General features: G+C 51.7%; 1 protein-coding gene across 3 annotated transcripts in view; it reads left to right on the top strand.

The window, feature by feature from the left end:
* Positions 1-15,156, top strand: part of FBLIM1 (filamin binding LIM protein 1) — a 31,148-nt gene extending 15,992 nt beyond the window's left edge. For all 3 annotated transcript variants that reach the window (XM_053576830.1, XM_053576828.1, XM_053576829.1), the window contains 6 exons: positions 628-815; positions 2,025-2,142; positions 4,686-4,855; positions 5,935-6,113; positions 9,305-9,422; positions 12,237-15,156. In XM_053576830.1, coding sequence (XP_053432805.1) covers positions 628-815; positions 2,025-2,142; positions 4,686-4,855; positions 5,935-6,113; positions 9,305-9,422; positions 12,237-12,350 — 887 coding nt within the window. In that variant the 3' untranslated portion in view covers positions 12,351-15,156. The remainder of the gene's footprint in view (positions 1-627; positions 816-2,024; positions 2,143-4,685; positions 4,856-5,934; positions 6,114-9,304; positions 9,423-12,236) is intronic.
* The last annotated feature ends 947 nt before the right edge of the window (positions 15,157-16,103 follow it).

Below are 16,103 nucleotides of genomic sequence, written 5' to 3' on the forward strand. Positions count from 1 at the left end.
GATGGCCATTCCAGAAAAAGAGTTCCAAAATTGCTTTAAAGGGTGAACTAGGTGCTGGTGTCAGTGCATAGCTTCCCAAGGGGAGTCTTTAGAAGATGACTATAGTGATAGTCAGCAATGAAGTATGTAGCATTTCTTCTAGGATGAGTTTGAGAACTTAATTATAATAGTGTGTGTGTGTGTGTGTGTGTGTGTGTGTGTGTAAATACCATCTCTGTGCTAATGGGTTTGAAATATATGCCTTAGCCGCTCACTGTACATCATCTGACTTGGTCCTCAACAACCCTTGGGGACTGAGACTCATTTCCCAACCAAGCAAATTAAGACTCAGAGAGATGGGCAGCGCCTGTGGCTCAAAGGAGTAGGGCGCCGGTCCCATATGCCGGAGGTGGTGGGTTCAAACCCAGCCCCTGCCAAAAACTGCAACAACAACAAAAAAAGACTCAGAGAGATTAAGTCTTTTGCCTGAAGACACAACAGCAAGTCAACGGCAGAGGCAGAGATGGAACCCAGGTCTGGGTGACCCCAGATCTGAGCCCTTAGCCACCCTGCTGAGTGGGCTGCTAGGGGAGAGAAAACTTCTGTCCACTGTGGAGGCTCTGACCAACCTTCTCTCCTCTTCTGCAGGATGCTCTCTGGCTCCTCCTTACCTGGGTGGTAAGGATCCACTTGCAGACCTGGACCTCCTCCCACCACCCCCGCCACCCCCTCCAGCTTACCTGTCTCCGGATGGGGACCCCTCTGCCCTGGGAGGAATATCACTCACTTCGGACCTTGAGCAGCTGCATCTGCCCCCGCCCCCGCCCCCATCGCAGGTACTGTCAACATCTTGGTGCCCGGGGCCTGGAAAGTCTGAGCCATTTGGGCCTTTCAGGAATCCTAAGCCTGGAGGTTGTCTGGCCTATGCTTCTGTGGAGGGCAGTCCCTATTCAGCCTGGTAAAAATTGGATTGGTCTGGTCAGGAACTTCAAGGTCCCTGGAATGAGTAGCCACACCCATTTCCCCTTAGGCACCCTCTTTGCCCTAAGGAAGACATTTCCTGTGTCTGACTAAGTTGATTATGCTGGGGTGGCTCCTGTGGCTCAGTGAGTAGGGCACCGGCCCATATACTGAGGGTGGCGGGTTCAAACCCGGCCCTGGCCAAACTGCAACAACAAAAAAAACTAGCTGGGTGTTGTGGCGGGCGTGTGTAGTCCCAGCTACTCAGGAGGCTGAGGCAAGAGAATTGCCTAAGCCCAAGAGCCCTGGGTAGAGTGCGGTGGCATCACAGCTCCCAGCAACCTCAGACTCCTAGGCTCATGTGATCCTTCTACCTCGGCCTCCCAGAGTGCTGATATTATAAGTGTGAGCCACTATGTCTAGACAGGAAACCCATTTTTATTTTTATTTTTTTGAGACAGAGTTTTACTTTGTTGTCCTCAGTAGAGTGCTGTGGTATCATAGCTGACAGCAACCTCAGACTCTTGGGCTCAAGCGATTCTCTTGCCTCAGCCTCCCAAGTAGCTGGGACTACAGGTGCCCTCCTCAATGCCCAGCTATTTTTAGAGACGAGGTCTCTCTCTGGCTTAGGCTGGTCTCGTAAGCTCAGGCAATCCACCCGCCTTGGCCTCCCAAGTGCTGGGATTACAGGCGTGAACCACCGTGCCTGTCCTAGGAAACCCAACTTTAATCCAGGGCCCTTAGCAGAGGCCACTGTGGAAATGGGTGGGATCCCAGACCAGGTCTGAGTCCACTTCTGCCCAGCGTCCTAGGGAACCCTGATTTCAGAATATTGCTGGGAAGCAGGAGTAACTTTGACAGATGGAGGGAGCCCCGGGCAAGGAGCTAGGAGGCCCAGGGTCCAGCTGCCGCTGTACCCTTCCCAATAAGTGACCTCAGACAGGTTCCTTGCTTCTCTGGGTCTCAGTTTCCTCTTCGATACCCTGGAACGAATTGTGCCTGGGGCCACCCAGGTGTGGAGTAGAAATAGGAGGGCTGCATGAGTTCCCCCCTGGATGACTTCTCCCCACTTTGTGTCCCCACAGGCCCCAGTGGAGCAAACTCCAGTCCAGCCTCAGCCTGGTCCCCTCAAGGCCATGGAGGAGGAGCTGCTACCTCCCCCAGCAGAGCCTGTCAGCTTGCCTGAGAGAGAGACATCCACAGGTATGTGCATAGGGTGGGAAGGACTCCAGCGTGGTCCCCAGGGGCGCTCGTGGGGCCAGCATGGGCTTCCAGATGGGAACTACAAGAGCAGGGAATCCCATTCCCACCCCAACTCACATTACAGTCATGGCTTTAGAATAGGCTTTAATTTAATTTTTACTGCCGTAATTTTTGTGGCAGTGTGGCGGGGGCCAGGTTTGAACCCATCACCCTCGGTATATGGGGCCGGTGCCCTACTCACTGAGCCACAGGTGCCACCCAACTACCATAATTTTTTTTCCTTTATAATTAACGTATTTAAAAATATTGATCTTGGGCTTGGCACCTGTGGCTCACTCAGCTAAGGCGCCAGCCACGTACACCTGAGCTGGCGGGTTCGAATCCAGCCTGGGCCTGCCAAACAACAATGACGGCTGCGACCAAAAAATAGCCAGGTGTTGTGGCGGGCGCCTGTAGTCCCAGCTACTTGGGAGGTGGAGGCAGGAGACTCACTTGAGCCCAGGAGTTGGAGGTTGCTATGAGTTGTGATGTCACGGCACTCTACCCAGGGCAACAGCTTGAGGCTCTGTCTCAAAAAAATAAATAAATAAAACCAAAAATATATATATATATATTGATCTTGGCCAGTCAAGGCCTGTAATCCTAGCACTCTGGGAAGCTGAGGCAAGAGGATTGCTCAAGACCAAGAGTTTGAGGTTGCTGTGAGCTATGAGATCACAGTACTCTACCAAGGGCGACATAGTGAAACTGTCTCAAAAAATAAAAAATAAAAAAATTTGATTTTTATGTAGTCAGATGTCTCATCCCTTCCTTTCCTGGCTTCTGGATTTTATGTCATAGTTAGAAAGGTTTTATCTTGGCTCGGCACCTGTAGCTCCGTGGCTAGGGCACCAGCCACATACACCAGAGCTGTCAGGTTTGAATCCAGACCGGGCCAACTACAACCAAAAAATAGCTGGGTGCTGTGGCGGGCACCTATAGTCCCAGCTACTTGGGAGGCTGGGGCAAGAGAATCGCTTAAGCCCAAGAGTTTGAGGTTGCTGTGAGCTGTGAGGCCGTGACATTCTACTGAGGACGACAAAGTGAAACTGTCTCAAAAAAAAAAAAAAAAGAAAAAGGCTTTGGGCAGCGCTTGTGGCTCAAGGAGTAGGGCACCGGTCCCATATATCAAAGGCTGTGGGTTCAAACCCAGCCCCGGCCAAAAACTGCAAAAAAAAAAAAAAAGAAAAAAAGAAAAGAAAAAGAAAAAAAATCCTGATTCTCTGGGCAGCGCCCGTGGCTGAGTAGGGTGCCGGCTCCATGTGCCGAGGGTGGCAGGTTCAAACCCAGCCCCAGCCAAACCGCAACAAAAAAATAGCCAGGCGTTGTGGCCGGTGCCTGTAGTCCCAGCTGCTCGGGAGGCTGAGGCAAGAGAATCGCGTAAGCCCAGGAGTTGGAGGTTGCTGTGAGCTGTGTGATGCCACGGCACTCTACCCAGGGCAGTACAGTGAGACTCTGTCTCTACAAAAAAAAAAAAGAAAAAAAGAAAAGAAAAAGAAAGGCTTTATCTCCAGTTATAAAATACATTTTTTCTGGTTTCTTGTAGTATTGTGATGGTTTCTTTTTTTTTTTTCTTTTTTTTGTAGAGACAGAGTTTCACTTTATGGCCCTAGGTAGAGCGCCGTGGCATCACACAGCTCACAGCAACCTCCAACTCCTGGGCTTAAGCGATTCTCTTGCCTCAGCCTCCCGAGTAGCTGGGACTACAGGCGCCCGCCACGACACCCGGCTATTTTTTTTGTTGCAGTTCTGCCGGGGCCGGGTTTGAACCCACCACCCTCAGTATATGGGGCTGGCGCCTTACTGACTGAGCCACAGGTGCCGCCCTTTTCTTTTTTTTTTTTTTTTTTGGCGGTTTTTGGCCAGGGCCAAGTTTGAACCCACCACCATAGGTATTTGGGGCCGGCGCCCTACTCCTTTGAGCCACAGGCTCCGCCCTTCTTTTTCTTTCTTTTTTTTGAGAGACAAAGTCTTACTTTATCACCCTTAGTAGAGTGCTATGGCGTCATAGCTCATAGCAACCTCAAACTCTTGGGCTTAAGTGATCCTCTTGCCTCAGCCTCCCAAGTAGCTGGGACTACAGGTGCCCGCTATAATGCCTGGCTATTTTTTAGAGATAGGGTATCTCTCTAGCTCAGGCTGTTCTCAAACCTGTGAGCTCAGGCAATCCACCTGCCTCAGCCTCCCAAATGCTGGGATTAAAGGCATGAGCCACTGTACCCAGCCCTCTTCAGATTCCTTTTTTTTTTTTTTTTGCAGTTTTTGGCCAGGGCTGGGTTTAAACCCACCATCTCTGGCATATGGGGCCAGCGCCCTACCCCTTTGAGTCACAGGTGCTGCCCTTCAGATTCCTTTTTAATGATCCTCATGACCCTCTGCATTTGTCAGCTGAGGAGCCCCCAGAGCTTTGAGACAGAGCCCTGGGCACTTGCACGTTCTTGGTGGTGATTGGATACAATCCTCCCATGCTGAGCTGGTGACAGACTCTGTCTCCTTGCCCCCAGACATCTGTGCCTTTTGCCACAAGATGGTGTCCCCCCGAGAGCTGGCTGTGGAAGCCATGAAGAGGCAGTACCATGCCCAGTGCTTCACCTGCCGCTCCTGCCGCCGTCAGCTGGCTGGGCAGAGTTTCTACCAGAAGGACGGGCGGCCCCTCTGTGAAAGCTGCTACCAGGTAAGCCCCTGCCACAGGCCAGACACTGGGGAGACATGATGTCATTTCATTGCCCACGACAGTTCTGGGAAGTAGGTACTATGGGCCTGTTTCACAGACAAGGAGGCTGAGGCCCAGAAAGGAGAAGGAGCTCTGCAGAGGTGCTCTGGGAAATAACCATGGAGGACCGGGTGAGGTGGCTCACACCTATATTCCCAGCACTCTGGGAGGCCGAGGCAGGTGGGTCCCTTGAGCTCAGGAGTTTGAGACCAGCTTGAAGAAGAATGAGACCCCGTCTCTAAAAGTAGCCAGGTGTTGTGGCAGGCGCCTATAGTCCCAGCTACTTTGGAGGCTGAGGCAAGAGGATCCCTTGAGCCCAAGAGTTTGAGGTTGCTGTGAGCTATGATGCCCCGGCACTCTACCCAGGGTGACAAAGTGAGACTTTGTCTTTGAAAAAAAAAACATTAGCATAGCATTGGTGGCTTCCAACAACACACATTTAGTCTCCCACAGTGCCGGAGGTCAGAAGTCCAAACCAGTTTCACCAGGCCAGAATGGAGGCGCTATCCTCTCCCTGGAGGCTCCAGGGAGAATCCGGTTCCTTCCCTTTTCCAGGTTCCTTGCTCTATCGCCAAAGCCAGCAGTGCAGCATTTTGCTTCAGTGGTCAATTGCTGCCTCTGTGTCATGTCTCCCTCTGCCTTCCCCTTATAGGGACACTTGTGATGGCATTTAGGATACCACTACCACCACCCCCGGCTAATCCAGGATAATCCCTCCACCTCAAGGTCCTTAACTTAATCCCATCTGCAGAGTCCATTTTGCCATACGAAGTAACATTCACAGGTTCCAGAGAATAGGACCTGGAAATCTTTGGGAACATCAGTTAGCTACCATACAAGGTCACACTCTAGAAGGCTGAGGAGCTGGGGTTCTGTCACAGACGTGTCTGCCACTGGAGCCTGCCTAAGGTCTTGTTACTCTGTCACCCAGAGCCACAAGGTTTCTATTCATGGCCTCTGAGTATAGTCAGCTAGAAGACCGTCATGGTTTGGGGTGGGCATGTCCGTGGGATGGCACTGGGAGTGGCCTTCTGTCCAAGGACACCCTGGAGAAGTGTGGCAAGTGTGGCGAGGTGGTGCGGGAACACATCATCAGGGCCCTGGGCCGGGCCTTCCACCCTCCCTGCTTCACATGTGTGGCCTGCACGCGCTGCATTGGGGACGAGAGCTTTGCCCTGGACAGCCAGAATGAGGTGTACTGCCTGGACGACTTCTACAGGTGGGAAGGGACCTATGCATGGGGAGGATGGGGTGGGACTGGGGCAGGATGGAGGATGCAAGCCTGAGTGCTGGGCTAGAGCTCCGTGTTTGCTGATTTGTTATAAAAGATGCTGTTGGCTGGGTGCCTGTGGCTTAAGCGGCTAAGGCGCCAGCCATATACACCTGAGCTGCTGGATTCAAATCCAGCCCAGGCCCGCCAAACAACAATGACGGCTGCAACCAAAAAAAAAAAAAAAAGCCAGGCATTTGTGGTGGGCACCTGTGGTCCCAGGTACTTGGGAGGCAGAGGCTTGAGCCCAGGAGTTGGAGGTTGCTGTGAGCTATGTTGCCACGGCACTCTACCCAGGGTGACAGCTTGAGGCTCTGTCTCAAAAAAAAAAAAAAAAAGGATGCTGTTATGTTTGTTATAAAGGCTGTAGCAGAGATGTGTGGGACAAGGTCTGGGGGCAGCTTCAGTGCCCTCCCTGGGCACCATACCCTCCAGGAACCCCCTCGTCCTCAGCCATCCGGAAGCTCTCTGAACCCTGTCCCTTGGGCCCTCAACGGAGACGTCATTAGAAGGCATAACTGGGGCGGTGCCTGTGGCTCAGTCGGTAAGGCGCTGGCCCCATATACCGAGGGTGGCGGGTTCAAACCCAGCCCCGGCCAAACTGCAACCAAAAAATAGCTGGGCGTTGTGGCGGGCGCCTGTAGTCCCAGCTACTCAGGAGGCTGAGGCAAGGGAATCGCTTAAGCCCAAGAGCTGGAGGTTGCTGTGAGCTGTGTGAGGCCACGGCACTCTACTGAGGGCCAGAAAGTGAGACTCTGTCTCTACAAAAAAAAAAAGGCATAACTGACTCCCTGTAGCAATGTGATTGGACCAAGAGGCTGTGATCCAACACAGGCCCGTGTGTGTGGTAATGCTCTCTCCAGGCTACGAGGCAGGACCCGCTCTGGAATGAGGAGCTTATGACCTACAATCAGACAATTTCTTTATGGCCAGCTTTAAGATAGAGGCAGGAGAAGACTTTTGCCTTGGGGAGGAAAAGGAACAGCTGAAAGGAGAGCAGGAGAAGGTCAGAGAGAGAGAGATACTATTCCTGATGCCAAAAGCGCAAAAAAAACCCCCAGCATATAGTATAATATCACAGGTGGGTTTGACCACAGCTGGTGTTGAAGCTCGTGGTAAGTGTGCAAATGCCCAAGGACATGGCTCTGGGGCCTTCTTTTGGAGCTGGACAAAGCAGTGGGAACGCTCTAGTATCTGTGAGACTCAGTCCCTGGCTAAGAGTTGCTCACTGCCCAAGGGGACAGGCAGAAGTGCCTATTAAAAAAAGAAAGGAAAAGGGTAGTGCCTGTGGCTCAAAGGAGTAGGGCATCGGCCCCAGATATTGGAGGTGGTGGGTTCAAACCCGGCCCCGGCCAAACTGCAACAAAAAATAGCCGGGCGTTGTGGCGGGCGCCTGTAGTCCCAGCTGCTTGGGAGGCTGAGGCAAGAGAATCGCGTAAGCCCAAGAGTTAGAGGTTGCTGTGAGCTGTGTGACGCCACGGCACTCTACCAAGGGCGGTACAGTGAGACTCTGTCTCTAAAAAAAAAGAAAGGAAAAGGGTAGTGCCTGTGGCTCAAAGGAGTAGGGCGTCGGCCCCAGATATTGGAGGTGGTGGGTTCAAACCCGGCCCTGGCCAGAAAAAAAAAAAAGAAAGGAAAAAATAACTAAAAAGGGGCTGGGCACAGTGACTCACACTTGTAATTATAGCATTCTGGGAGGCTGAGGCAGGTGGATCCCTTGAGCTCAGGAGTTCAAGACCAGCCTGAGCAAGAAAGGGGGAGCCCCGGCTCGGCACCAGTGGTTACAGCGCCAGCCACGTATACTGAGGGTGGCGGGTTCGAACTCAGCCCAGGATAGCTAAACAACGACAACTGCAAACAAAAAATAGCTAGGCAGGGCAGCACCTGTGGCTCAGTGGGTAGGGCGCTGGCCCCATATACAGAGGGTGGTGGGTTCAAACCCAGCCCCGGCCAAACTGCAACAAAAAATAACCAGGCATTGTGGCAGGTGGCTATAGTCCCAGCTACTTGGGAGGCTGAGGCAAAGGGATCACTTGAGCCCAGGAGTTGGAGGTTCCTGTGAGCTGTGACACCACGGCACTCTACCCAGAATGACATAGTGAGACTCCGTCTCAAAAAAAAAAAAAAAAAAGAGTGAGACCCCATCTCTACTAAAAATAGAAAAAATCTAATTGGGCACTATGGCGGATGCCTGTAGTCCTAGCTATTCAGGAGGCTGAAGTAGGGAGGAGTATTGCTTGAACCCAGGTTGCTGTGAGCTAGGCTGATGCTACGGTATTCTAGCCTGGACCACAGACTGCATCTCCAAAAATAAGAAACTAAGGGCGGTGCTTGTGGCTCCAAGGAGTAGGGTGCCGGCCCCATATGCTGGAGGTGGTGGGTTCAAACCCAGCTCCAGCCAAAAACTGCAAAAAAAAAAAAAAAGAAACTAAAATGGAAAAAAACTCAGTACCTTATAATACAAGACATATAAGATGGGTCCCAGCTCCACTAAATGAAGTTCTCAATTCAGGCCTTCTCCAGCCACCCTGAGCACTGGGTCTCATTACATAGCTCCCTCTACCCTCTACCTGCTCCTGCCCGAAAGAAGTAGATATTTGGGGCTGTAGCTCCAGGTGCAGCCACATGGCATTGGGTCTCAAATCGCTTGGGAGGTGAACTCCAGCCAGCCCCAGTTCTTTTCTTTTCTTTTTTTTTTTTTTGCTATTTTTGGGTGGGGCTGGGTTTGAACCTACCACCTTCAGTATGTGGGGCCGGTGCCCTACTCCTTGAGCCACAGGCACTGCCCTTCTATTTTTTTTTCTTTGAGACAGAGTCTCACTCTCTTGCCCAGGCTACAATGTCATAGTGTCATAGCTCACAGCAACCTCAAACTCCCGGGCTCAAGCTATCCTCTGGCCTCAGCCTCCCAAGTAGCTGGGAATACTGGCATGCACTGCCATGCCTGGCTAATTTTTCTATTTTTAGTAGAAACGGGGGTCTCCCTCTTGCTCCGGCTGGTCTTGAACTCCTGGGCTCAAGCAACTCACTGCCTTGACCTCCCAGGTGCTAAGATTACAGGCGTAAGCCACCGTGCCCGGCCCAGCCCCAGTTCTGACAGCTAAGTTCTGTGCTCATTGTGTGGTTTCCTTTCCCTCTAGGAAATTCGCCCCTGTGTGTAGCATCTGTGAGAATCCCATCATTCCCCGGGATGGGAAAGATGCCTTCAAAATTGAGTGCATGGGAAGAAACTTCCATGAGAATTGCTACAGGTGTGAGGTGAGTGGAGCAGGTGACTTAATGACATTCCATCACTGCTCAAGCCCTGCTGGGAGCCTGCCATGTGCCAGGCCCCAGACTGGGTTCTGGAGCATGGGGACAAATTGAGGTGGGAGCCCTGCTCTCAAATTGCTTGCTGTTTGCAGCAGAGCAAATGAGTGGAAATAATTACAAATATAGTCTATTAATCAGAACTTTTTAGGTCAATAATAGAATCCAAACTCAGATTGCTTCCTCAAGAAAAGGAACCTGTTAGCCCAGGTGGTGAGGTCAGAATTTGGACTCCAGTAGTTACGTTTTGGAAGATGAGATTCTCTCTTTTTTTAACAGTCTCACTTTGTTGCATTGGGTAGAAGAGTACATCTTAGCTCATAGCAACCTCAGTCTCTTGGGCTCAAGCAATCCTCATGCCTTAGCCTCTCGAGTAGCTGGGACAACAGGCGCCTGCCATAATGCCTGGCTATTTTTAGAGACAGGGTCTTACTCTTGCTCAGGCTGGTCTCAAACTCCTAAGCTCAAGCAAGCTATTCATCCACCTTCGCCTCCCAGAGTACTGGAATTGCAGGCATGAGCCAGCACACCCAGCCTGGAAGATGAGAGTCTTTTTTTTTTTTTTTTTTTTTTGAGACAGAGTCTCAAGCTATTGCCCTGGGTCGCGTGCCGTGGCGTCACAGCTCATAGAAACCTCAAACTCTTGGGCTTAAGCCATTCTCTTGCCTCAGCCTCGCAAGTAGCGGGGACTACAGGCACCCACCACAATGCCTGGCTATTTTTTTTTTTTTTTTGCAATTGTCATTGTTGTTTAGCAGGCCTGGGCCGTGTTTGAACCCACCAGCCTCGGTGTATATGGCTGGCACCCTACCCAATGAGCTATGGGTGCCGCCAGGAAGATGAGATTCTTCAACCACAGTGGCCTGGAACAGAGTTGGGGTGCTGTTCTCTAGGGAGGAAAATGGGCTTCCAGGCATTGACCACGCCCTCTCCATTCCTGCCTGCTGTGGGGTCCACTTTTTTGATGCTGTGGACGGAAGGACAACAATACTTTTATACATAGGCAGTGTTTTTAAACTTATAAAATGCTTTCGTATGTGTCATCTAATTTAATCCTAATGAGTCTTATGAGATGGGATTCATTGTCCTCATTTAAGATGGGGAAAATGAGGGCGGCGCCTGTGGCTCAGTAAGTAGGGTGCTGGCTCCGTATACCGAGGGTGGAAGGTTCAAACCCAGCCCCGGCCAAACTGTAGCAAAAAAAGCTGGGCGTTGTGGCAGGTGCCTGTAGTCCCAGCTATTTGGGAGGCTGAGGCGAGAGAATCGCCTACACCCCTGAGCTGGAGGTTGCTGTGAGCTGTGACACCATAGCACTCTACCGAGGGTGACAAAATAAGACTCTGTCTCAAAAAAAAAAAAAAATGGGGAAAATGAGGCTCAGAAAGGTGGTTCTATCCTATATTTTTCTAGGCCTAGTCCAGCCAGCTATCAGCCAGCCCACAATTCCTTTATACTTTGTGAGACTAAGCTGCAGCAAGGGGTTTTCCCCACTTGGTTCTTTTTTTTTTTTTTCTAGACAGAGTCTCACTTTGTTGACCTTGGTAGAGTGCTATGGCGTCACAGCTCACAGCAACCTCCAGCTCTTGGGCTTAGGTGATTCTCTTGCCTCAGCCTCCCGAGTAGCTGGGACCACACGTACCTGCCCAACACCCGGTTGCAATTTGGCCAGGGCCGGGTTTGAACCCACCACCCTCGGTACATGGGGCTGGTGCCCTACTCATTGAGCCACAGGTACCGCCCCCCACTCAGTTCTAATTTAGGAGCCGTCACATGTGCCCCTTTGGAATTTGGCTTGTCACTTCTGGTTCTCTCCATGCCAAACAAGTGGCTGTTACGAAAACACAGATAGTGGGGTTATGTCACCAGGAGTCCACTTGAGAGACTCAGAGTGGCATTGCAGGGAAGAGATGTCTGAGGGTACCTGCCCTGCTGACCAGGGAGGAAGGCAGATTGTGGACCCTGGTCTCTGTCCTGGGTCAGGATGGCCACCTGTGACCCCAAAGTCGTCCCTATGGGACCAGCTGCCTTGGTCAGATCAGTGCAGCTTCCAAAGGCGCATAGCACTGAGTCTCTGGATGTGAATTGTTCCCATTATTACTCTCTAGCTGTTGTACCAGCTGCTCAGGAGGCTAAGGTGTGCCCAGGTGAGGTCCAGATAAAGTACAAAGGACAAAATGGTGATGCTGGCAAAATTTGGGCCCCAAGTCCACATGCTCCTCCTCCTGAAATCCTTAACTTTGTGCCGTGTTTAAGCTGTGCAGGCCACAGAGCAACAAGGAGACCCCTGGACTCAGGGTCCGGGACCCCTGCCCTGTCCCAGCCCCAGAACCTGGGGAAGCCTCTGGAATGAAGGGCCTGGGCTGGCTTCAGGCTCTCACACCACAGATAATTTCTTGCAGCCTGCGTGTACCATGCTGGTCTAGGCTGGGGTAAATGGAGTTCCTGTCTCACAGCTCTTACATTTAAGGGCTGTCTGGGGGTTGTTAAGGCCCTTCCAGCCTTGACTTTCTCTCCTCTGAGTGTCCTTAGTTCTCCCTGCAGTGATTCTGCCGCCATCACCCACCTCCATTCGGATTAAAGTGTCCGAGTGCATATCTGTGTCTGGTCTTCCCCTACGGAGACCTGACCAGGTACGTTGGGAGGAGGGAATGAACAGCTGCCTTCCTCCCCTGTGGGGACATGGTGACTGGCTTGGTGAACTCATCCCCTGTGCAGGCAGTGGCCAGGCCTGAGGCATGTCCACGTGTGTGTCTGTCTCACCAGGACTGCAGGATCCTCCTGTCTGTCGAGCCCACAGACCAAGGCTGCTACCCCCTGAACAACCGTCTCTTCTGCAAGCCATGCCACGTGAAGCGGAGTGCTGCAGGGTGCTGCTGAGAGCACCCGCCAGTGTCAGGCCAGCGAGCAGCCTGCTAGGCCCGGCCAGGCCCCCTCCCCAACTCTCGAGGGTTCCCTTCCTGACCTGCTCTTGCTCTTCTCTTTCCTTCTGAGCCTCAGTGGGGACCAGCCTGCAGCTCTGCCCAGCAAGTCTGGGACACAGAGGGCTAAGCCTTCTCCAGATCAGAGGTGGGCAGCAGTGGACAGTGCCCCCCAGACCTTCAGCTCCATCTCTACACCCTGGGCATCCAGTGACTCCTGGACTACGAGGGTCACACTGACTTTCTCGGCTGGCCCCAGCCCATTTCCAGGGCTGAGCTGAGGCAAGTCTGCAAGTGGCACCTGGGTCCCTAAGCACTGACTCTTTAGCTGTTTCTAGTAGGGTGCTGAGACCAGCTCTGGCTTGCTGGGCTGAGCCGTTTGAGGAAAAACTCCAAAGTCCCTTAAAAAGCGCTTTTTGAAAATGTTGAGGTTTAAGTGATGGGAAACATGGGTGGCACCTGTGGCTTAGTGAGTAGGGCGCTGGCCCCATATACCAAGGGTGGTGGGTTCAAACCCGGCCCCAGCCAAACTTAAGTGATGGGAAACAACATTCTTTGGATTTTGGGGGGAGAAAAATCTTAATAGCAAACATCTCCCCTTAGTTCATACATGTATAAGAATGTGACCTGGTGATGGCACAGCCACAGACTTCTACCTCTGGGATATGTCATGCTGGACCCAGGCCCAGGAGGACAAGGTGGTCCCTGGACACCTGAGGACATTAGCACTCCTTCATCTTGTCCTCTGGCACCTCCTCCTATGTGCCACAGTGAGTTAGCAGACATAGAGTGAGTGCCTATTGTATGCTGGCGGAGAGGTGCAAACACTTCTCCAGGAAAGTGCCAGGGCAGCTACGTTCCCTCAGCACCCTGCTGTGACCCCCATGGCCCACTTGGGCCCTCCAGCTCAGGCTGCCCTGCAACCACTGCCACCACAAGGTCGCACCTAGAAGATTCTCCTTTCCTTTGAAGAAGAACCACATTTGTGGCTTCATAACTTCTAAGACATTTTGTAGGGCATGGGCAAGTTAAACGAAATGTGCTTTTTTCTCTGGGGTCTGCTCAATGCCCCATGTGCTCCTGAGAGAACCAGTAGGTTCCAAGCCCTGAGCGAGTTTCTATGTAACACCCCTTGGGGGCTCCAGCCCAGAGCACAGCTTCTCCTCCTAAACTTAGAGCAGCCCGTCCCACACCAGCACTCAACCACCTCCAGTTTCTGTTACGACCAAAGACCTGTTCCATAATTTCATTTGAGTCCATGCGCTGTTTTGTTTCCTAACTTCCAACTTCAACCCTGTGATGAGCTGTGAATCAGTACAGCCGCACGCTGATATACTAGTTAGGTTTTTTTCTTCTTACATGTGAAAATAAATGTGTAACTGTTAGAAGCTTGTCTGTATTCTAGGATCCCCCACAGGTAGACGTTGGCCTTGGGTAATAGCCCTGGGACATGTTTATTGGGAACCTGGGGGCTGTGGCACGAATGTCTGGGACTCTTTGGCAGATGAAAGAGTTCATTTCTCTCCTCCTGCCCAGTCACACCCCAGGCGTGTGTCTCCTAGGCACACAGGAGGGTGTGCAGGGTGGAGGCTTTGCTGCAGGGGCCTCTCCACGGCCACCAAGTCCTCTAGGAGAATCAACATGCACCCCAGGGCATGCTCTCTACACGCCAGGCCTTTTTCCCTGTGACTCAGCACAGGCTGACCCCTGGGCTAGCCCAGGGTGAGGAAGGCCCCAGAGAGGGTGTGTGGCAGGGAAGAGCACTGGGCTTGTGGGGATGACTCAGGTCTCAGACCTGCCTCTACTCACACGTGGACAAGTTAGGAACCATCTGAGCCTTAACGTCCTGTCTGTGAACTGAGAACAATATTCATTTGTGTCATTGGGTTGCTATGATGGAAAGGGAAGTGTCAGGACCAGGAAGTGCCCAGCTCATGAGTCAAGGTTGTTTAGTCATCACTCTCTGGTTGAGTTGATGCCCTTCAGTCAGACCACCGGGGACTCACCCACAGTCAACAAAGTTGGGCTCATTATGCCTCTAGCAGCAAGGAGTGTCCCACAACCCTGAGGAGGACTCCTGGTTGACATTAGGACATATTCATGGAACATGGCTGGTATTCTGGGGAGGGTGTGAGGACTTGGGTTAGCTCCGGATGTGTGCTGTCAGGAAGCAGGTGATCCTATGGATGGGTGGCTGAATTCCTTCATACCTGGGCTGCAGTGCTGCAGCTGTGATTGGGAGGGACATGGCAGTGGCTCAGGACAAGGGGACATCAGTCATTTGTGCAGATGGCTCAGAGATGCAGTGCTCAGTGATGAGCACAACTGCTGAATGGTGTTGCTTTTGACCTTGACTCACTTCCTTATTGTCACACAGTGACCTTGCCCAGTGTGAGTGTAATTTCATTTCTGTTCTGTGATTGGAGCACACAGCACACCCAGCCATGAGGACCAGACCAGCTCCCAGCTCTCAGGAGCCACTTTTCTGTCACCAAGTTTGGTGGTTTTGGTTTTTCCTATCATTAAAATGAACCTTGTGTCCAGGAGTGGGGTGACTTACACCTGGAATCCCAGTCCTTTGGGAGGCTGAGGCAGGGAGGATTTTTTGCTTAGACCAGGAGTTAAAGACCACCCTGGGCAATTTAGCAAGACCCTGTCTCTAGTAAACAAAACAAAACCAAAACACAAAGTAACCCTGTAGGACGGTGCCTGTGGCTCAAGGAGTAGGGTGCCAGTTCCATATGCCGGAGGTGGCGGGTTCAAACCCAGCCCCGGCCAAAAAAAAAAAAAAAGTCTCAAAGTAACCCTGTAATTCCTAGCGTACCAGTATGTTTGTTGGGTTGGGGTGGATGTTATCTGGATAAAAATCTGGGAGATGCCTTTTTCTTTCAGGCTGCACATGTATAAATCATTCTACATGGGGATGTTTCTGGGGAGCTCTCCACAGTGCATTTATTTACCTCCCTCCTTCTGTCCCTCACCAGCCAGCCTTTCTCTTCCTTCCTAATCTCTGCTCTTGGAGGGCTCCTGCCAAGTGCTAGGCACAGACGGAGTGTCCTGGGCACAGGTGCTTTCCCTTCCCTTTGGGTGCAGGCTATGGGCAGAGATAAAACATACTGTGTAGCCTTAAGGAGATATTTCTTTCTTTTTCTTTCCTTTTCTTTTTTTGAGACAGAGTCTCACTTTGTCACCCTGGGTAGAAAGCTGTGACATCATAGCTCACAGCAACCTCAAACTCTTGGGCTCAAACAATTCTCTTGCGTCAGCCTCCTGAGCAGCTGGGACAATAGGCGCCCCTCATAACACCCGGCTATTTTTGTTTTTTTGCAGTTTTTGGCTGGGGCTGGGTTTGAACCCTTCATCTTTGGTATATGGGGCTGGTGCCCTACTCCTTTTAGCCACAGGCACCACCCAACACCCGGCTATTTTTTTTGGAGGCAGGGTCTGGTTCAGGCTAGTCTTGAACCTGTGAGATCAGGCAATCCGCTCATCTCAGCCTCCCAGAGTGCTGGGATTACAGGCATGAGCCAAAAAATGGTTTTGAGGGTAAATCTTTTGTTAGGTGTATTTTGCCACAATTAAAATGTAAATATAGGGCAGTGCCTGTGACTCAAAGGAGTAGGGTCCTGGCCCCATATACCAGAGGTGGCGGGTTCAAACCTGGCACCGGCCAAAAAAAAAACTGAAAAAAAAAAAAAAAGAAAAAGTAAAT

This window comes from Nycticebus coucang, chromosome 22 (assembly GCF_027406575.1).
Source record: "Nycticebus coucang isolate mNycCou1 chromosome 22, mNycCou1.pri, whole genome shotgun sequence".
NCBI classification, from domain to species: domain Eukaryota; kingdom Metazoa; phylum Chordata; class Mammalia; order Primates; family Lorisidae; genus Nycticebus; species Nycticebus coucang.